Here is a 20306-nt window from a genome sequence, read left to right as displayed (position 1 = left end):
CCAGAATATCAAATTTGACAGTCTCCCCAGCCCTCCTCAACCGCTTAATGATTAATCCACTCTGTACTAGCTTTCTCAAAAACACCCACAACATTGTCCAATCTCACGCCCTCGTTTCTCACAACCTTGAAGTACTTTCCCCAAGGACGTTCGTGCTTGCGTACAGAACTGTTCTTGAGGTTAAGGCTTACCAAAACACTTCGATTCAATAGTCGAGATCGAAAGCGTCAAATGGTGCGAAAGAAGAATTTGCTGGTCGATCGTGTTCTCCATTGCGAGTTTTCAGGCACTGGGTCGATCTGCTTTCCTTGCCTATGATAGGTGCTGGTAGAGAATTTGCTTACACAGAGACGATCATGAGTGAGTACGGAAGCCTACCTGGAGGCCTTGAGCTTTTGATCCAGAATATTCGACACCATCTTTTCCAACATGGCGCCTCCATTGCCTGCGCTGCCCTCGAAATATGCTGCCACGCTCTTCTCCACATATTTACCAACCATGTCGACCTCAACATTGACATCCTCCCCCTTCTCTTTCTTGGCCATGACCACCTTCTCTTGAGTGTAAGCAATCAGCATAATCTCCCACCAGCCTTCGGCATCATTCACTTCCGTCACGGTCAGAGACGCTCCATCGAGTGTGACGTATCCCTTCTCAACCACATACCGCAAGACACTCTTGTCCTTGGGCGCCAAGCGGAATGTGACAGCATTCCCGTCTGGTCTCTTTTCGGCAATAGTGGCCACGGTATCCACATGACCCTGCACAAAATGACCTCCCATCCTCGTGCTCGCACTCACGGCACGCTCCAGATTGACACCGCTGCCCTCTTTGAGCTTGCCTAGATTCGTGCGTCTCAATGTTTCCGGCGCCACGCCAACCTTGAAGTCATCCTTGCTGAACTCGGTGACAGTCAAGCACGTTCCATTGATGCTGATACTGTCTCCCAGATTGCAATCGCCCAAGATCTCAGCAGCACCGCTGATGGTCAAGGAGGTGCCGCCGCCGCCGCTGGAGGAGTCATCGAGTTCGACGAGCTTCGATACAGCTGGCCGAGCGTCAGCGCAGCTTCACCAAAATGAAAAACAAAACCAGACATACTGCCGATGATCTCAACAATGCCGGTGAACATGTTGTATCAATGTCATGTCTTGGTGGTGGAGGAGGAGAAGGCGTGATTTGGTGGGTGCAAGCGTCATTCACCCAGCGAACGCCGAGATCGGCAGGAACGACACCGTGGAACCGAGGTGTGGATTCTCTCCTGCACTTTCCAAGCACACCAACGACGATGCACGATAGCAGCTGATTGTATAGGTGACGCTCGATCTTCGCACAATAACAATGTCTTTTCAACGATCGCTGCGGCTCTTTAGTCAGCCAGCACGCTTCCAGATCCCGGGCCGAGCAGTCTGTCAGAAGAGATGGCTTGCCACGGAAGTCGACGCGTCGAAACTGCCACTTGCGGGCGTGAGAGTGCTTGATATGACCCGCGTGCTGGCCGGCGTGAGTTGTCCAGACCTGGAAATCGTGCTATGCCCACGCCATTGACACATCCAGCCGTACTGCACACAAATCCTCGGAGACCTAGGGTACGGTTGAGTACGACCACTTCCAGGTCGCCCAGCTGGACTGGAGCTGATTTCCTGACCAGAGCAGAAGTCATCAAGATCGAACATCCCACGAGAGGCGATGATACGAGAGCTTGGGGTCCTCCATATGCTTCATATACTGAGCAGAGTGGACAGCAAGGACCCGGAGAGGCAGCGTACTTTCTCGCAGTACGACCTGAATCATTCCTCGTGACTCGTCATTACTAATCATTCCAGGTCAACCGCAACAAGAAGTCGATTGGCCTGTCATTCCAGGACAAAGCCGGCGTTGACATCTTGCACAAGCTGGCCAAGCAGTGCGATGTCCTGGTGGAGAACTATCTGCCCGGAGCACTGAAGAAGTACGGCATGGATTACGAAAGCGTCTCGAAAGTCAACCCGAACATTATCTACGCTAGCATAACCGGCTACGGCCAGACGGGTCCTCACAGCAAGCGAGCAGGCTACGACGTGATGGTTGAAGCTGAAATGGGCTTGATGCACATCACAGGACATCGAGATGGGCCACCTGCTAAGGTCGGCGTCGCCGTGACAGATCTGACCACTGGTCTTTATACCTCAAACTCAGTCATGGCCGCTCTCATTGCTCGGGGCAGGACTGGCAAAGGACAGCATATCGATGTGGCGCTTGCGGACTGCCAGATCGCCACACTCGCCAACATTGCGAGCTCCTGTCTGATCAGCGGGAAGCCTGATTCCGGACGATGGGGAACAGCGCATCCATCCATCGTGCCATACAAAGGCTTCAAAACAAAGGACGGTGATATTCTTCTCGGCGGCGGAAATGACAGACTATTCGGCGTGCTCTGCGAAAAGCTCGGCAAGCCAGAATGGGCACAGGATGCCAGATTCAAAACCAATCCCGATCGCGTAAAACGAAGAGACGAGCTCGAAGATCTGATCGAAAACATCACAAAAACAAAAACCACTCAGCAGTGGCTCGACATCCTAGAAGGCAGCGGGATGCCTTACGCCCCGATCAACGATGTCAAGCAAACTCTTGAACACGAGCATAGTAAGTTGCTTTGATTACTTACATCTTCGTGTAAAACGCTGACATGTATAACAATTACAGCTCAAGCTCGTGGCATGGTCACAGAAATCTTTCACCCAACATGCGGTCCAATGAAGCTCGTCTCGCCGCCGGTCAAGTTCTCTCACAGCCAACCGCGCATCAGAACGCCACCACCCACGCTCGGCCAACATACTGACGAACTCCTTACGGGGATTCTTGGTATGGAGCCTAATGAAGTCGAAGCTTTGAAAAATCAAGGCGTAATTTCATGATGATGTTGATGGAGGAGGATGTCGTTGCGCTGAAGACTATAAAAGAGGAGTTTAGAGTTTACACCCCCAGTCTGCCTTCATGCCATGCCACACTCGGCCATCCCGTCCTCACACCACTTGCTCTCAGCTCAGTCGTGCACACTACCTACCCACCACATGCTGAAATAAGTGTCGTGACACTGCCCGCCACTCTTTTGTAACAATGGCATAAGACTGATGAGGTAATTCCCGCGCGCGATATACAGTACAAAAAAAATCCCTCATGGCTCATGCCTCAACTGTCATGAAGTTTATATATACATGCAAAGCTTCTAATAATAATAAAAGGAGAATGTCAGCACGCGACACTTACTTCTTCTTTATTATATGTTTTTTTTGGAACCTCACAACACACTCACTCACTCCACCCCTCCCGCATGCTCATCATCACATCCAACCTCCACTGCATGTCTCCCTTCTGGCGCGCCTACATTTCTCAACTTTCCACGTATCGAGCCCACGGGTGTCGAACGTATTGGCGAAAACCTAGATTCACAAAGGAGTTTCTTAGGTGTGTTGCAAAACATCGGGTGGAGATGGGGAGTCAGAGTTAGGGGTGAGGGTTGAGGTTGGAGATGTGAGTGAGTGAGTGGATTGAGATTGTTAGGACTGGAGCTGATGGGAGGGGGGGAATAGGGGAGGGTATTATTGATAGTTTGCGATTCGGGGGATGAGGATTTTGACTGAGATTTTGGGAGTTGGGATTGGGGTCTTGGTTTGGTTGGATGCATACCCTATGATTGTGCGAATTTTTTTTTTTGGTTGAAAGGGTTTTAAGAATTGGGAATGAGAATGGGATGGACAGGACCATCTACGACACCTTATCCTCATACATTCTTCGTCGTGCTTGTAAAGGCGTCATGCCATATCAATCTCGACTAGGTAGAGTGTGGAAAACTCTTAGAGGGTACATGTATAATGAGGATGGAATGAACGAATTCGCTAGCGACTCGATCGGAAATTCTCATGCGCTGAAACGAACGAATCTAGTTAAATTTCCGTGCAATGTGCGATGGCAAGCTCCAGTCGTCAACTCGTAAATTCATATCCATACCCTCATCAGCATTCGTAGCTTCGTCATCATATCGTATCTCGTCATCATGTATAGATTCGCTCAAACGCTCCATTTTTTCATCGCCCGGGGGGGGGGGGGGGGGGGAAAGCAAAGCAGACATAAAGATAAAGAGGAGAATCGCTCATAAACGCCACGCAGATAAAAAGGAATGCAATGCTCAAATCAATCACGACCCCCATACCGTTGACACAACCCCGCCCAACTCTCAACAAACATCCTAGCATCTACTCGTCAAGTCAGCATACCATATCAAAGTATAAGACGTCTCAACTCACCTTCATCAGTAGTAAACGGCAAAATCCAATTCCGTCCATGCTTAGGAGGCTCATACCTCGAGATAAACACATAAGGCGGCGCAGGTTTAATCGCAGCCAAACTGACAATCCCATTGCCCTCCCACTGACACCAATCCGGATCGCCCGCATCAGAATACTTCGTAACAAAAGCCGTCCAAATAGGCACATGTTTCCTCGGACCACGCAAAGCGGAAACTTCAAGTCTAACGACGCCGGAACCGCGATCTCGAAAAATTCGTAATGCGTGCAGCATGTCGTTGTGTTGGATTTCGCCTGCGAAGAAGACGATTTCTCCGTCCGAGGTTTCGAGTTCGAAGGCGTCGGATAGGCTGGTGTGAGGGATTCCGCGTTTGTCTTGGTGTTTCATTGCGATGAGGGTGGAGTAGAAGAGGACCATGCGTTCGTGGAGGAGGAAGTTTAGACGGGCCCAGAGTTTGTAGCGAGTGCTGGATTTTGAGGCTTGGCATAGTTGGAGAGTTGATGCGCGGCGGATGATTTTGAGGGCTGTGAGAGGCTGGCAGCAGTGTTGTTGGGTACCGGAACTGGTTTGGCTCAGGATGAGGAGACGTGCGCGGAAGTCGTTCGGGCGCCAGTAGAGCCGGACCCAGAGCTTTCGTTCGTCGAAGGGCAGTTCTAGGACCTTTTGAAACCCGTCGCGAGAGAGGTGCTCGAGCGCATATTGGTCGGGTTGACCATAACATGCTGAGCGATCGCTCAGTTGGTAATCGGGTCGATATTGTGTGTTCGGGTGTTGACCGTCGAAAATGTCGTCGGCCCAGTGCACGAGTGCAGATGGCGCGTATGGATCGGTCGTTGAATATGAGGTGTGGCTTGATGCTGTCTGAGACGAGCTTGATGTGAAGTTGCTGAAGACAGGTGACATGGGAGACATTGGTGAACCTGGAGTTGGGGGAAACATCAAAGGCGGTACTGGAGGCTCCGGAGCATAGGGTCGTGCCGTAAGGTTCCAAGGGGACTCCCAAGACACATCAGATGCTACAGTGGGCGTGCTGGGCGTGTTGATACGAGGAGGCATTGTCGGTCTTGATGTCCTGCGTGGTCGTGGTCGAGGCGTGCTTGCTCCTAGATAGCCATATGTTAGTGTTGACCAGCTCATGGGGCTAAGCTCAGAAGTGTCTCACCAGAATAGTCATTTTCAGGAACAGGCATAGATTGTCGACTGGCACGGCGTCTTGCCTTCTGCTGTGCTTCCAAAAGGTCTGCGATATGGTCCCTGAGGTTATCAGGATCCGCGATTGGTCGACCTTGCAATATGTCGAACTGAACATCTAGAAAGTCTCGATACCATTCCAGACGCTCTAGGAGACCAAACTTCTCAACCCTTTCGTGTTGATGGCCCATGTCCTCCCACACGGTCTGTTCTGGCCTTTCGTGAGCACGTGCGAACATGTCGAAGATGTCGTGCACGGTACGTTGTAACGACGGGAACACCAGTTGCAGATCATCGTCGATGCGGTAGAAGGATGGCCCATAGCTGCGAATGCCTTCTCCAGTGTGGATCTGTCTCAAGGCCGAGCTGATCGCGAAGAGCTCGCCTACAACGGCAGTAATTCGCGTCGCATTCCTAGGCAGAGCGTCCCGGAAGCGATGCAGGCCCGCGGCGGCATCTTCACAGTCATTTGCAAATCTCAGAAGGGAGCGCCCACGATTTGCGTTGTCTGCCATGTCTCTGACTCCAGTCTACAGCCTGATGCCTTATGATATGCCTTAGGCACCAGGAGAGGTGTCGAAAAGGGTGTGGGATGGCAGTGGCACAGAAATGCTACGCCGGAGTCCTGCCCTCAGCTTAGCTTCTTCAGCCTTCCTCGTCCCTTGACGGGTACAACGCGAGCCGCAAATTTCGCCGAGTGGAGTACATTCTTCACCGGTCTGCACAAGACCATTTCTCTTCTCAGCACAAGAATGTTTTCACACGACAATCATCGTTGAAAGCGATCCCGTTTTGACAAAGGCAATCGCAGTCCCGACCAGGAGGACCATGTATCGAATCGGCCTGCGAAACTCCTGGGCGAATCATTATGGCAAAAGCCTCTTTTGCAAGGATCAGGCCTGCAGAAAGCTGTCAATAGCAAAGCCAGATACCCATCACGGACGCCGATTTCGAATGCACGAACGTCGGCGCGCCTTTGTGACGACGACACGGCACTTTGTTCGAGGTGGGCAAATGCAGCAGTATTGGTGTATGAGGTCGCTATTCCAGGCCATGAGGCGTGCATTGATCGATGGCCGCAGCTATTCATCGACCAGACAGCAGAACAGCCCAGCTTCAATGTCAAAGGAAGAGATGAGGTGTGAAGTGTGAGACAATGAATTATTCTAATATACGCGCCGACACGGGCTCAGCCACACACACACCTCAGGCAGAAGCGAGCGCGAGCAGGGCCCTTGTCGAATGACATGTGGGAGAAGGCTTGTGACCACATCGTTGTTCTGGTCAGTAAGGGAAACCCAGCTACTGGCTCACGCAAGACATTATTTGCTCGGGCTCACGGAGCAGGTACGCCGCTCGGCGGAACAGAATCGAGCTTTGATGACTCGAAAGGAGCCAGGCTACCTACGGACACCGCGACACACAACGATTCCTCCGATGATAAGGAAACAAGGATCATCTCGATTCTGCCTACGGCCAATTGACCGCAGACTCAAATGATTCATTCGGAATTGACAGGCTCGTCAACTGCTGCTGTCTGTACTAACTCTGCTAATAGGGTATCGCGCAAAGTTCATGTCCTCAAAGAACGCCCCCAAAAGTCACGGGAGCTCTTCTCATGACCATGCTGATGTAACGCCATTTCCTATGCTGTCCTCGACGTATTCCACCGAAATGCAAACCAATCAATACTGTGGTGGCGGGTGTAGAAGTAGTAGAACAATCCAACCGAAACGCCATGTCACGGGGCATTATACAATCGTATCATCGTCGACGAGCGGTGCATGTGGAAGCTTAGACAAATTCGTAGTCCTCATCCTCACCAACGACCACCGCGGACTCGGCCTTCTTGCCCTTGCGTTTCTTCTCTGGCTTCATTGGAGAAGGCGCCATTGTCTCGCCGTCAGAGTCGAGGAGCTCATACTCGCTCTTCACCAGCTTGACAGTTTCTCTCTCTTCGAACTTCTCGACGGCTTTGGCGAGGGCGACATTCAAGATCTGGCTTCCTTTGGTTGGTGATCGAACGGCATCGAAGGAGTAGGTCACGCCAGCGTCGACAGGTGGCGATGGAGTCTCGTCGTACTCATCACTGTTGCTACCAGAGGAGTCATCCGTAATGGCTGCACCGTCGAGCATGTCGTGCTTGCGAGCCACCTTCGCGGCCTGGGCGTAGGAAGCTACCTCGCCCTTCTCAGCGCGGCGTCGGAAAATGTACTCACTGGCTCGTTGTTAGCTGCAGGTGCATGTGCATGTGCATGTGCATGAAGTATGACACTCACTTCTCCGACACGCGCTGAGGCCGTGGCTTGCCCTGTGCTCGTCCAGTGCCATCAACGGCACCGAGAGCCCATTTGTGCTTGTGTGCAGCGTCGCGTTTGTAGTCTTGAGCAGTGCTGCGGAGATCGGCGTTGGAGAAGGTCTGCTCAGAGGACATGGTGGCTTGAACGCAAGAGCGTTCCGTACTGTTGGAGTGGTCGAGTTGAGTGTTGGTAGATCGCTTAGCCGCCGAAGGGGACTGAATGGGCACCTTGATGTCTGTTGTGATGGTCGTGGATGTGGGAGTGTACGAGGTAGAGGATGTCGTAGGTGGTTATCTTAGGTGTATTGAAGGAAACAAAGAATGGCAGTACGTGATCGCCCGCAAGACGGCTTATCAAAGACACGGGCAACAGCGTTGTCTAGAACAAGCGGCAGTCGTGACTGCGCTCGTGAAGCTGAGTCACGAGGCTTGTGCGGTTGTCTCGGTCTGGGAATGCGGTGATCGTATACGGACGGACGCGTTCTCGCTTCGTAGGGGGAATGAGGAGTAAGCTGTGAGGTGAGCTCGGTCAATTGATGGCGTTGGGAGCAGCACAAAGCACGTCAATGGGCGTAAACAACTGCCTTTATCCAAGGCATAACCTCAAGGCAGGCTACCCGGATGTGGGGAGTAGCGATAAGGTAGGTCATGCTGCGTGGCGCGGGCGCGCTGATTCAAGTGACCCACGTCCTGAACGATTCGTCATGGCTGTCAGGAACGCTGAACGTGGCACTGCGGTTGGTTTACGGGTGCGGCGGCTGTCCATGTCTGCCTCGGGTGGTTTCGAAACCGGAAAGCTGAGCTTTGTTGTGGTGAGCGCTGATGTTGCAACTTGCAAGCCCAGCAAGGCGGAGTTGCGGGTGCTCGAGCTCGGACGTCATTTTGCGCTATATCGGGTAAAACGATGGCTCAGGGCTGCACAACATTCCTCAGTCACTGCCGTGCCGTGGAGCACGTGAAGCAATCATTCGTCACAGCAAGGCCAGCAATCACAGTCGCCAGCGTCTGCTGATGTGAACCCGCCAACTTCCAGCATCTCTTCGCTTGCTGCAATCGAATGCGGTCTGCACGGTGCCACGGAGTCACGGATTAGAGGCCGCTGAACCGCCTACACCCTCCACCCTGAGCTCTCCTCGCTTGGCAGCGTGTTCGGAAACCAGCCATAGGTGGAGAAGTCGACCGTCCTCTCGCCCAGAGGCCCTCGACCAACTTCGACGCCTTCGAGATTAAGTTGAGCTTCTTGTCTGGCAGCTCCGTTCGTCCCTCTGCAGGCGTCAGAGGTCAGCAGGCAGAGCTCGCGCGAAGCCATCACCGTGACGGGCAGACTTGCCTCGGACTGATGATTCCTTTGGAGTTGATCACCCGCTGCCATGGCACTGTATCGCTGTTGTAGCGAGCATCGCATTGATCGGTCGCTCGTGGCAGATACTTCAGGCACATCCCGACTATCGCGCAGGTCAGATTGTCTTGCTTAGATACTACCTGACTCTCATACCTTGTCTGGGTCGCTCGCTAGAATGACCTTTGTTGAGCATTCTGCTTCAAATATTCATGATCCTGATACCTGTACTTACGGATAGCCGAGCAGCGTAGCGATGTGACCATAAGAAGTCACGTGTCCGTAGGGCACCTCCTGGACAGCTTGATAGACAGCGGCATACCAAGCCTCAGCTTCATCCGATCTCTCTCGCGGCATCCCGATTGTGCGGCACATTGTTTTTGTACTGTTCACCGCCGAGTGCAACAGGGCGCAAGAAATGCAGGGAAATTAGAGTTCGCACTACAGGCGCGCTTGGACCGCGATCTCACGAGACGTCACTTTCGCAGATCGGCCCTTGCACTTGCAACAACTCTCGAAACACCAGACAACCATGACTTTGGCTGACTATCTTGCCAAGAACTATCTCTCAGCAGATGCGAAGCCGTCGAAGAAGCGTAAAAGAAAGGGCAAAGCGCATTCAGAGGGGCTTACAATCGCCGACGACGATGCGAATACCTGGACCAAGCCAACAGAAAATGCCGATGAGGACGACGATGCGCCGACCATAGTGGGCGCATTAGCAGGTGGGCTGAATAAGCCATCCAAAAAGTCGAAATGGATCAGGATAGGCGCAGAAGCTCCGAAAGACTCAGACCAGGCAGAGGCCGATGCAATTCTAGCACAAGCGCGAAAAGAATCGCAAGCCCGAGCACAGCAGGATGACGATGATCCTGCGGTGGTTGGCGAAGACGGAGCAGAATACGATGGACCTGTCATGGCAAATGGAGCCCTCGCTGGTTTGCAGACAGCCGAGCAGGTCTCAAAAGCGCTCCAGAAGAAGCAGAAGGAAGAGATGAACGCGATGAAGGCCGCCGGGCTGGATTCGGGAGGGTTGGCGCAGCAGACTATCTATCGTGATGCTTCGGGCCGCATGATTAATGTCAAGCAGAAAAAGGAAGAAGCCGAAGAAAAGGCACGAGAAGAAGAGCGAAAACAGCAAGAAGAGTTGGAGAGCAGAAAGGGTGATGTTCAAAGGCGACAGAAGGAGGAGCGAAGACAAGAGCTCCAAGGTGCAAAGGTCATGACTGTTGCGAGGCATGCAGATGACGAGAAGATGAATGAGGAGCTAAAGGATAGGGAGAGGTGGAATGATCCGATGGCACAACTGCTAACAACAAAGAAGAGCAGCAGCAAAAGTGGAAAGGGCAAGGCCAGTGGCAAGTCCTACCAAGGCGCTTTTGAGCCAAATAGATACGGGATACGGCCTGGCTGGAGATGGGACGGAGTGGATCGAGGCAATGGATTTGAGCGGAAATGGTTCGCTGCGCGAAACAAAGCCAAAGACCGCGAGGCCCTCGAATATGCGTGGCAGCTAGATGAGTGAGAATCATTGGGAGCGTTCTTACTGCTCAAATCGAGTATGACTCGGATCCTTCGAGCAAGGCCTCACTCTGGCGTGCCACATTTCTATCGATCTAGCAAGCTGTGGAAGTCTCTCTACGCAGCGTTACTCGCGTTGAAAACGTCTCAAAACATCACGAGTAAGACGGACAAACTGATAGCGAAAAGAACATCGATTCCGCGCAGTACTCCAGGACCCCATTCGATACTGTCAAGAAACGTCGAGACCGACGCTCAGCCCTTCTGGTCGCTTCCCAAGGTCTCCTCAAAGACCTCGATTGCTCGGGCCACAACATCTCGATCCTGCTGATAATGCAAAGCTTTGAGAGCCTCGTCGAAGCTGAACAGCTCTGCCGAGAACTGTTCTTCTCCCTTCCCACAAACAGCTTCCTCATCAATGGCTCCAATATACCACCAAATAAGCTTAACGCCAGCATTTGGGATGACTCGGTGCCCAACCATAAACGGCTCGACGATGTTCTCAAACCTGCGTGGTTTGTCCGGCGTAAATTCGGTCTCCTCCACGTTTGGAGTACAATGGGTCCGAAAAGTCACTGGCAGTAATTTGGTCGGGAAGCCTGTTTCTTCCCGTGTCTCGCGTACTGCCGTCTCCTGGCGGCTCTCGCCGACATTTCTTCTGCCCTTTGGTAGGAGGTACTCATTGCGCTTATGGTGCTTGACCAAGCAAATCTGGCGAGTTGAGAGTCTGAAGAGAATCGTGCCTGCACTCTCTACGAAGTACTCTGATGTGTATTGATGGGTCTCGAAGTGTGAGCTTGCCATTATCCAGGGTTTCCTATCTTTTCTGGCTGAGTGGAATGGACCAGGAGCTTTGAATCCCACTTGTCGCTAGATGTGTCTATAACATTGGTATATGCCCAGGGCGGTCTTCTGAAGTTCGCCCGGCGCGGAAGATGCCGCCGACAGAAGCTCAGCCACCTCCACCAACTTCGACTTTGCGCGCAAATTCAAGCTTCGACCTCATCTGAGTCTTTCTGTCCGTAGTGTTTACCACACCCTCTCTTGTCGCATCAGCACTATGGCTGGTCACAGCACACTGCCTCCCAATCGAACGGCACCATCTTGGTGAAATAAAGCAACTGCCACGCGACAAATAAGGCACATCCATCGTCATCTTCTACCGACAATGTGGACGAGACCAGTGCGTTGGAGAAAGAGGCCTTTGTCCTTTGTTTCAAGTCCACACCCGCACGAAGGAATGTGCAAGCGATAGCGTCCGCGAGCGGCTGCTCTACAAAGATTCCGAACTGCTGGGTTCTGCATGCATTCCTCGCTACCCAATCTGGGACTCCCGTGTGTCTCAAAAGCGTGGCTAGCGACTCCCCATCGGTCCAAGAGATCGGGTAATTGATACCAAGTCTTTCGCGGTGTCGCCGTAGAACATCTAGACTATCGTGGTGAGGCTTATCGTAACAATGAGGACAGAGCGCATATACCTTCAGTGAGTGTATTTTGTGAAGCCGTGCCGTGTCCGAGACCCGAACAACCTGCTTTTGCTACTTTCTTGTACATACTGTATGCTTTCGACTTGGCATTAACAATCTAGACTACGCCAACTATTAGCCATTCTGTGACTCAGTCGAAGCACTTTCAAAAATGGCATCTGCACAGACAAAACAGCTTCACTGGACACAGCGCATAGCGCTTGTGAGGCACAACCTTCATGCAGCCAGCAGGAGTGGGGATTTTACTTTCTTCAAGACGCTACAGGCGACAGGCCTGATGGAGGGCACAAATCACTTCGCGACCTTGGCCGAGCTTATGGGAGACGATGCAGATGTTGTCATGGCTGCCATGGACAATCTCAACGGAGGACTTGCATACATCCACCAAGACGCATTCCAAAAAGTCTACGACAATTTGAGGAATGCCACGCGGGATGACGATAAGCAAGCAGAGAAATCGAAACTTTATGTGGACATTAGCCAGCAAAAGCAGATGACAGAGATGGCGATTGACAAGCTGTGCAACTCTGCAGTGGCGTTGATACACCAACAGGCACCCAATGTCCGAGACCAAGTCGCAAATGTCTTCATCACAGGAGTGACCCTTGTCGCAGACTGTGTCGAAGTTGTGATCCAGCAACTTGATCTCATGGACAATAAGATGGATGACTTCATTCGACTGGAGGAGAGCTGGAACATTGTGAAGGCTTCAATCATTGCTGCTACTGCTGGCCTGAAGGGAGTCTTTTACATGCTCGACACCAACGATCAGCAAGGTGAGAAGCCACAACGATCTTCCAGTATTGCCAGCGCTGGGAGTGGAGTCTTCCGCAGGCTATCGACAGTCTTCACGTCGGCGGCGCCCGCGTCGAGCCGCAGCTCAAGCATCGCAAGCGCCGGCGCACCGCAATCGAGGGGATCTATCGGTGGCGGAAGTTCCGCACCCGTATACCGCACGCCGACCTATGTGCGCAACAGTGTCAGCGCTGGCTGCCCCACAAGCATTCCTTCAGCCATCAACAACTCCGCTTTCAGTAGCAACTTCGAAGCTCACAAGTTGAGCACAATACCACCGACTCCTGCATTCGATGAAGACTTGGATCCATTTGACAAGGTAGACATGCCACCTGTGCCTGCGATGCCCATGGAGCATGAAGCAAACAGAATCGTTCAAACCGTGATGTAGGAGGGAAGAATGAATCAAACAGTCATTTCAAAAATTAGACGAAAGCACGAGCAAACATAGATTGTACATAATGTAGATAAACCCGTACATAATCCAGGGCGAAGAGAACTTTCCCGAACAACATGGACCGTTTGCTGGATTCATCTGCACCTTCCCTTTCCAGAGCCCCACTGATTTTCCCGTTCCGCACCGGCGTCCACATCCACATCTTGACCTCGAACTTCATCTTCTTCCCATCGACTAAACCAAGACAATCACCATACCCAACATGAGCATCTCAAAACGCCAATGGATAAGATGGGAGTCCGACCACCACCCACCATCTCAACCTCACGAACCAACAAACACACTAGTCCTCACTTCCCCCGGCTCCCGTTTCGTCGACATCCGCATCCTAAATTCCGGACACTCAGACCCTGAAATCCCCCAACTAGCTCGCGACGCAGGTAAACAAACACCACCACCACCACCACCACCCATTTCCCTCCATCTATCCATCTCCACTAACATCCATAGCCATCCTCCCATCCTCCCACCTCGACTGGGCCTTCGCCGGAACCTCCACTTCCGAAATCCTCCCCACCGGCGGGACAAAATCCACATGGACGCATTTCGTAGATTCTCGCCATCCCGATGTCTCCAAAGTGTCGGATTCCGCTCTCATGTTTCCTCAGCCAAATGGACAAGGGTTGACATTAGAATCCGGCTCCATGCTCAATGTTTCCACAAACCAAATCGAAAAATACGAAGAAATGTGGCTTGAAATTCCACCTCGGACGACAAACAAATCAAACAAGACGGCTGAAAATGTGGAGGTCGTGGTTTTGGAATTATGGGATGATGAGGCGGGGACGAGGGGGATGGTTGTCAGGGTGGGGAGTTTTTGTCAAGGGGTTGTGAGGCGGGGGGAAGGGTTTTCGGTGGAGAGGTGGGAGTGGGAGGAGAAAGGGGGGTGGAGGAGAGTCGTGAGGATGGGGGATTTGTGGATGCCGTGTGGGGTTGCGATGGAGAGGGGGGAGTTGGTTGTGGGTGGGAAGGTGAGGTTTGGGGAGGATGTTTGGGGGATTGTGGAGTTGAGTTGAGTTGAGGTGAGAGGGGATAAGGCGAAGAAGAGAAGAATGGTGAGGTTTGGGGAATTGTGAAGTTGAGTTGATGATGAGAGGAGAAGGGAAGCGATTAGATTATGAATGATGAAGATGCTAGAGCTACTATCATAGACTGTGCTGCAAGGCCACAAGCTGTCGAGAGGGTTCTCTGATATCACGTCTTGCGAAATCTGAATCATCCTGCAGCCAAATGGTCGTTCTCGAGACGGAAGGGTACTTTCGCCACGTCCTTTTCCGCGTACAAGCTATTGAACTCGCCTGCATCGTGATACTCGAGCGCCGCCACCAACAGCTGTGTCGGTGATCTGAACAGACGTCTGTCGTTCATTCCCAGCACAAATTCCGCGACGACCACGAAGCAGCCGCAGACTACAACAACGAGGCCTAGCCAAGACGTTCTCGAGGCAAGCCCGTATGCCCATACATTGATGCGAGCATCCTGCACCAGAAGCGGTTTCTCTGGATCATTGTCGTCGTCAGTCGCCTCGGCATCGCTCACGTTGTACTCTATCAGGCTCAAAGTCTGCATGATTGGCATGACGGCTAAGGAGTTCAAGTAATAGCGATTGTGCAGAAGAACATCCGTCTGATTTTGGTCGAAGATGTCAGTGGCATAGATTTGATCCGAGAGCTCTTGCAGACGGTTTGCCGCCGCACGAGTGGAATCAATGGTTCCGTCTTGTTCGACTGCCCATGCTGCTCTTGTCCAGGCTGGATCGACGCGGATCGGATTTAGAGGCAAGATTTCATCCTTCTTGCGAACGCTGGGGAGGAAATGATTGACTTGACGATGAGGGTTGGACAGCCTTGAGGGGTCTAGTTCATAGTCTCCGAACAAGACATACGTCTCGAAGTCGACTGCCAACACGATGTTGTTGGGTTTGTTTGGGTAGTCCTTCATATCCCACCATATTTGCCAGCTTGTAACGTTTCTCGAATGCGGTTTGACCTCGGGGTCTTCAGCAGTTAGGTTGAAGAACGCATCCCAAATGCATCTAGTGTCGTTCACAGTCTTGTTACTGAGACATGTCATGGGGAATCCTGCCTCTATAACTTTCTCTGGTAAAGTTTCGTTGCCTTCGAATGATGGAACATAGGCTGCACGCCCCGAGGCATGGACCTCAAAATGAGCACTTGGACCGTTGAAGCCGACCAGCATGTGCTTCTTAGAAGCGACTCGAAACTTTGCACTCTTGTAGCCATCGTTCCAACCTGTGCCTAAAGTGATGCACCTGGTGTAGGTTTTCAACCTGGAAGACTCGCAAGTTCCAAAGCACAGCGGGCTGTTGTACAAGTCATAATTTTCGTAGCATCTTACCATGCGATTCCAGCCTACAGTGATCGTATAGTGCCGAGCTGAGTCGTACGTAGTGTTGTATCCCACCCAAGTGTTGATCAACGCGCCCAGGATTGGACCTTTACGTCTGATCACCGTCTGTACTGTGTTGTTATACGGCGCGTAGGTTGAGACGGAACTTTTGTCCCGAGGATCCAAAGCGTCCCAACCACGAGACATGCTCTGGACGATCAAGAGATCATCAGTAAGCTCATTCAGCATCTGTCGGCTGGGCGCCCAGTTGATGCTCTCGAGGTAGCCTTCATTGACAAGAGTCCCATTCTCAAATGTGGCATTCGAGGTGGGTAATTCGGTTGCGTTGTATGTGAAAGCAACCATACCTTGAAATGATGTCACTGGAGCCGCATAATCTTGCCGTGCAAAGGTAGATGCGACCCAGGCATCTATACCGCGCTGCCACCTGTCCGAGCAGTTGTAGTATTGTATGTCGAACCATCCTTCAGCACATGCAGCATCCAAAACGGCGAATTGATATCCATCTTCGCCAGGCAGGCCATTGGCGTTGAGAGTATCGAACCTGGAGTGAACTATTCTTTCGGTGTCGATCCATTGTAGGCTTGGCAACACTAATACGGCACCAGCAGGACCATATGCAGCAGTTTATTAGCATCAGCGTACGTTCTCAGTAGCACAACACGTACCATGAGGTTACAAAGCACACACAGAATGACAGTGATTAGTATGAAGGTCCACAGCCGATATCTCGCACGTTTGGACGTACGTGACTGTCCATTGACGCCACGTTCATGCAACGTTGACCACACTTGAGCATCAAACAGACTTGGTATCTCTGCGAACTCGCTTGGACGAGACAGATAGCCGATGGGAAGGCCGCGAAGCTTTGGCGCCAACCGTATGGTCATCAAATACACTAGCCAGGTAGCGATCAAAATGAACCGCACCTCGAGAGCCTTCGCGATTAGCTGCAGAAAGCCCAGTAAATTGTGAGTCTGCCGATCGAAAACTGCCGGAAGCTCCCTGGAGATGGTTGGATCTGGGTCTTCCACTCGAGGCAGACATCGACCTAGTGGGCACCATGCGGTCGCACCAATTACATGCCTCTTGATGTTCAGCACAAGTAGAGCGACAATTGGGACAGTCCACGACAGTGCAAAGATTTGCAAGATAAGGACTCTGGAGAAAGTTGCTTGTTCTGGCTCTTCAGTGTGGAACTTTCGGTTTTTTGGCGCTTCGTGGTCAGATTCTGCGCCTCGATCATTGCCCAAGAAGGCAGTCTGAGAGTTTGCAAGTGACGGACTGCGATAGGCTGTATCCAGTGGATCGTCTTGGAGCGTTGTCGCGTGCGATGCCAGTGGCGAAAATACAGAAGAAGTCCGGTGAGTTCGATGCAGCGGACTTAATTCCTGCTGCTTCTGTTGCTCCGCCATACTGCCTTTTCCATGCGATATACGATCGAGTACATCGAAACAGTGAAAATTGATGATTTAGTGAGGTCGAGTACGTCGATCTGGCAAGCGAGAAAGCTTCCGGACATGTCGGCGGTCGCAAAGCTGAGGCATATGTATCGCACCTCATCATCTGCTGTTGTACGAGGGCACTATAGGATGGCACACGGCATGCAGGTTGTGCAGACGATGCAGGCTAGAGAGGGTCCACTTCCAGCGCTCGAGGACGATTGACAGCTTCCAGAATAAGAAGCTAAGCTCCAAGACCGACTTGGCACAGCAGCTGAACGCTTCCGCATGTCGCTGCTATTGGGCGGAGATTCGCGAGAGCTGGTACTATGTGTGCCACAGATAGTCTTGTGCTCTGAGAGGCGGCCGTAGCGAGGGGCCGGATCATATTTCGCGATGCAGCGTGGTCAGCGCAAGGCTACGCTTTACTCGAAAGGCAGTAAACATGCGATCGATACCAGCCCTAAGGATGAGCTACTGTAAGTATTGACATCCTTCAACACCATCCGCGACTTCAGCAGGTGTAGGCTGTACGTGTCATCATGCATCCTTTCCTACTTTACCATTGTATTGCCAGTCTCGGATTCGTGCCTCGTTGTGCCGGCCATTGTGTGCACCTCAAGTCGTGATATCGTGCAATCGCTGCGTGTTTCAAGCTTGATCTGACAGATGCTTGACAATAAGAAGGATGGTGGTTTTGATGCAGCCGGTGAGTGCGGCCATACCTAGGAGGCTAGGAGTCAGGTCTCTCCTGTATAGCGTTAATTGGAGTTGGAGAAGGAACTTCAGTGTTCTACGGGGAGAAAAGTAGGGGCTGAGTAAGCTTCGGCTGAACCGCAAACCCATGCACCGGACCGGGCCGGGGTCCGTCCCACACTTCCACACTCTTTCACAAGGGCCCATCACTGCCAACATGACCTTTCTGGACATTCAAAGCTATCTCTACCCATTTTCACCACTCAGCCCTCGGAAGAAGTAATAGCGAGACAGCTTGGGCTCCCTTTGGCACAGTTCGGTTCAGAGCAAGAACATCTCGAAGATCTTTAAGGCATCCAAGATGATCATTGCCGACTTTGTGATCTGTTTTGATCTTTTAGCCAATTTCAGAAAGCCGTCTTGTGCCTGCACGTCACACGATGCTTTGCTATGATGGGATGGTCCTCTCATGATGCCAATGGACCTTATGGAATATAAGTAAGACCTAGGGTGTCAGTAAGAGCAGCGCTTGCCCCGAATGTTGATTACTTAGGCCTCCTCATCATGGTAAACAGAACTCGAGCCAGCAGCTCAAACACAGGCGATTCGAGCCAGACCGGCCCGTTCGACAGCAGTGCCTCTTCCAATGCAGCTCCTCCCTACCAAATCAATGCTCGGCAAGACGCAGACACCGAAGACGATCGATCTCAAGCCACCGAACCTCCACCGCCATATCGGGCGAAAGAAGCTGTCTTCAAGCCCGAGCCTCCCAAGAACTATACATATGGCTACGACGTCTATTGGATGACGATGGGCAAGCACATGCTAAGTGGAAAGATTAGGCTAGCCGTAGTTCTACGCAACATGCCATCCTCGCGACCGGTCTGGACTATAGATATGACGCCCGCTGTCAATCTCAAGAAGGAGCCCCACTTGCGGATATATCGACACGCGTTTGGCGATCCCTCAGAGAGTGCGCGCACTCATGTTTGTGAGTTCACGCTACACCACCGCACTTCTAACACTGTCGACATGAAGTTTCCCTGGGCAACTCTAGAAGGTTGGGATCCTCAAGCAACTCCTTGGACTTCAGCTGCGGGAACATTAGGAGGAATGGATGAGCTCATGTGGGAGTATGGATACAAAGACCCGCTTCACCGTGACGACAAATCATACATCATCCGATGTACAGCTCATGCCGGCAAGACGGAAGTGTGTAGGTTCAACGGCATCGAGGACGATGACTAAAACAGAGGTCCTCTTGGATGTCAGGAAATTTAGCGTACCACTGTTTCGATCAGTGGTTACCTTCCGGAGGGCGTTATCCACTGATTCAGTAGTGTTAGTCTAGCATTTGACGGTGCTTATCCTCTTCTAGTACCGTAATAACCTTCTCGGTTATACTACTAGTTCTAACCGTACCTCTAGTACCTCCGCGGCTCTTTATAAGTGCATTCTTATTATATAAACTAGGCTCTTTCTAATAGCTATAATAGCATCTTATAGCTCTTATCCTTATTATTATAATATCTAAACTAGTGCCGCCGCCGCCGTCGTCGTTCTTTAGGCTAGATCGTATTCTATATAATATTATCGATATTCGAGAGTAGCTATTTAATATATCTAAATACAGATTAATATACGATCTAGACTAGTTCGAGGTATTAAAGGAATATATAAGTAATATATAGAAGGAGGTAAGGTCGCTAAGAACGAAGGACGGTTTAGAGTAGCGAAGCTACTAGTATTATCGTTATAGGCGCGATTAGTAGCGGAAGAGGGTAGTAGTAGATAGTATTCGTAAGGCTAAATATAATAAAGAGCCTTATAATACGGCGGTAGTCGTAATATCGCATTATCGTAGTAGGTAGTCTAAACTATACGAAATTAGTATCCGCCGCCTTCGAGCTAATCCTTCTATAGTTAGTAAGGACCTATATTGCTATAACCTAAGATATATAGATATTAGGTCGTCTAATAACGCGCTAAAGGTCTTTCTCGAGGAGATAATAGATTAACGCTAAATAAACGTTACTAAGGTCCTAGACTATATTAGAAGCGGTCTATTAAAGGACTAATTTAGTAAGATAGGTAGACAGTTTATAAAGGCTAGTACTATCGCTTAGTCGAAGGTAAAGCCTAATTAGAAGAAGGTACGTAGTAACGACCGTAGAAACGTAGATATTTAACTAGAAGACCTTCCTACTGCCCTATAAGGCCTCTATAACGACCTCGACGGTAAACTACTCTAATATTAGCTTATTTAGAAGAGACTAAAGAGCAAGATAGAGCGTAGCATTGTCTTCTAGACTAAGTAGCAGCGACAGTTGTTAAATACCGAGGTAGGAGATGTAAGTATAGGTGTTATTATTATTCTTGCTATAGAAGGTAGGCGTATAACTAAGCTTCTAAAGCTTGCGTT

At 51.1% G+C, this 20306-nt stretch overlaps 11 protein-coding genes across 11 annotated transcripts; 5 read left to right on the top strand and 6 right to left on the bottom strand.

The window, feature by feature from the left end:
• Nucleotides 1-374: 374 nt before the first annotated feature.
• On the bottom strand, nt 375-1135 carry MYCFIDRAFT_61238 (uncharacterized protein; the record flags this gene model as incomplete). The annotated part of the gene is made up of 2 exons (XM_007934299.1): nt 375-1048; nt 1102-1135. 2 exons carry the CDS (start codon nt 1130-1132, stop codon nt 375-377), a joined length of 705 nt encoding a protein of 234 aa, XP_007932490.1.
• Nucleotides 1136-1341: 206 nt separating this feature from the next.
• Nucleotides 1342-2897, top strand: MYCFIDRAFT_46826 (uncharacterized protein; the record flags this gene model as incomplete). The annotated part of the gene is made up of 5 exons (XM_007934282.1): nt 1342-1503; nt 1558-1589; nt 1652-1778; nt 1827-2625; nt 2686-2897. 5 exons carry the CDS (start codon nt 1342-1344, stop codon nt 2895-2897), a joined length of 1332 nt encoding a protein of 443 aa, XP_007932473.1.
• A 1363-nt stretch (nt 2898-4260) lies between these two features.
• On the bottom strand, nt 4261-6107 carry MYCFIDRAFT_61236 (uncharacterized protein; the record flags this gene model as incomplete). Its single annotated transcript, XM_007934298.1, has 2 exons — nt 5450-6107; nt 4261-5387 (listed from the first exon to the last, which is right to left on the bottom strand). Exons 1-2 carry the CDS (start codon nt 5991-5993, stop codon nt 4261-4263), a joined length of 1671 nt encoding a protein of 556 aa, XP_007932489.1. The 5' UTR covers nt 5994-6107.
• Nucleotides 6108-6937: 830 nt separating this feature from the next.
• Nucleotides 6938-8316, bottom strand: MYCFIDRAFT_71161 (uncharacterized protein). Its single transcript, XM_007934309.1, has 2 exons — nt 7758-8316; nt 6938-7696 (listed from the first exon to the last, which is right to left on the bottom strand). Exons 1-2 carry the CDS (start codon nt 7910-7912, stop codon nt 7273-7275), a joined length of 579 nt encoding a protein of 192 aa, XP_007932500.1. The 5' UTR covers nt 7913-8316; the 3' UTR covers nt 6938-7272.
• A 569-nt stretch (nt 8317-8885) lies between these two features.
• On the bottom strand, nt 8886-9473 carry MYCFIDRAFT_46862 (uncharacterized protein; the record flags this gene model as incomplete). The annotated part of the gene is made up of 4 exons (XM_007934285.1): nt 8886-9042; nt 9096-9222; nt 9273-9289; nt 9352-9473. The coding sequence occupies 4 exons, from the start codon at nt 9471-9473 to the stop codon at nt 8886-8888; spliced, it is 423 nt and encodes a 140-aa protein (XP_007932476.1).
• A 175-nt stretch (nt 9474-9648) lies between these two features.
• On the top strand, nt 9649-10641 carry MYCFIDRAFT_46882 (uncharacterized protein; the record flags this gene model as incomplete). Its single annotated transcript, XM_007934286.1, has 1 exon — nt 9649-10641. The coding sequence occupies one exon, from the start codon at nt 9649-9651 to the stop codon at nt 10639-10641; it is 993 nt and encodes a 330-aa protein (XP_007932477.1).
• Nucleotides 10642-10922: 281 nt separating this feature from the next.
• MYCFIDRAFT_122736 (uncharacterized protein) lies at nt 10923-11420 on the bottom strand (the record flags this gene model as incomplete). The annotated part of the gene is made up of 1 exon (XM_007934373.1): nt 10923-11420. A coding segment is annotated over one exon (498 nt), but the record flags the coding sequence as incomplete, so codon positions are not given.
• Nucleotides 11421-12275: 855 nt separating this feature from the next.
• On the top strand, nt 12276-13310 carry MYCFIDRAFT_85335 (uncharacterized protein; the record flags this gene model as incomplete). Its single annotated transcript, XM_007934372.1, has 1 exon — nt 12276-13310. One exon carries the CDS (start codon nt 12276-12278, stop codon nt 13308-13310), a length of 1035 nt encoding a protein of 344 aa, XP_007932563.1.
• A 277-nt stretch (nt 13311-13587) lies between these two features.
• On the top strand, nt 13588-14383 carry MYCFIDRAFT_111364 (uncharacterized protein; the record flags this gene model as incomplete). Its single annotated transcript, XM_007934371.1, has 2 exons — nt 13588-13756; nt 13827-14383. Coding segments are annotated over 2 exons (726 nt in total), but the record flags the coding sequence as incomplete, so codon positions are not given.
• A 138-nt stretch (nt 14384-14521) lies between these two features.
• Nucleotides 14522-18355, bottom strand: MYCFIDRAFT_180589 (uncharacterized protein; the record flags this gene model as incomplete). Its single annotated transcript, XM_007934370.1, has 12 exons — nt 14522-14596; nt 14643-16305; nt 16347-17162; nt 17195-17304; nt 17348-17485; nt 17529-17606; nt 17634-17651; nt 17690-17716; nt 17752-17830; nt 17856-18110; nt 18148-18278; nt 18317-18355. 12 exons carry the CDS (start codon nt 18353-18355, stop codon nt 14522-14524), a joined length of 3429 nt encoding a protein of 1142 aa, XP_007932561.1.
• Nucleotides 18356-18448: 93 nt separating this feature from the next.
• MYCFIDRAFT_85333 (uncharacterized protein) lies at nt 18449-19132 on the top strand (the record flags this gene model as incomplete). Its single annotated transcript, XM_007934369.1, has 1 exon — nt 18449-19132. The coding sequence occupies one exon, from the start codon at nt 18449-18451 to the stop codon at nt 19130-19132; it is 684 nt and encodes a 227-aa protein (XP_007932560.1).
• Nucleotides 19133-20306: the final 1174 nt, after the last annotated feature.

Source organism: Pseudocercospora fijiensis, assembly GCF_000340215.1.
Source record: "Pseudocercospora fijiensis CIRAD86 unplaced genomic scaffold MYCFIscaffold_19, whole genome shotgun sequence".
In the NCBI taxonomy this organism is placed as follows: Eukaryota; Fungi; Ascomycota; class Dothideomycetes; order Mycosphaerellales; family Mycosphaerellaceae; genus Pseudocercospora; species Pseudocercospora fijiensis.
Note: the sequence above shows the minus strand (reverse complement) of the source record. Positions and strands in the feature narration are given on the sequence as shown.

Excerpts from the sequence above, each read along its gene's own strand:
- MYCFIDRAFT_71161 (XM_007934309.1), bottom strand. The coding sequence starts at position 7,912 with ATGTCCTCTGAGCAGACCTTCTCCAACGCCGATCTCCGCAGCACTGCT. Across the intron at positions 7,697-7,757 it reads CCTCAGCGCGTGTCGGAGAA|TGAGTACATTTTCCGACGCC; the intron begins GTGAGTGTCATA and ends ACAACGAGCCAG.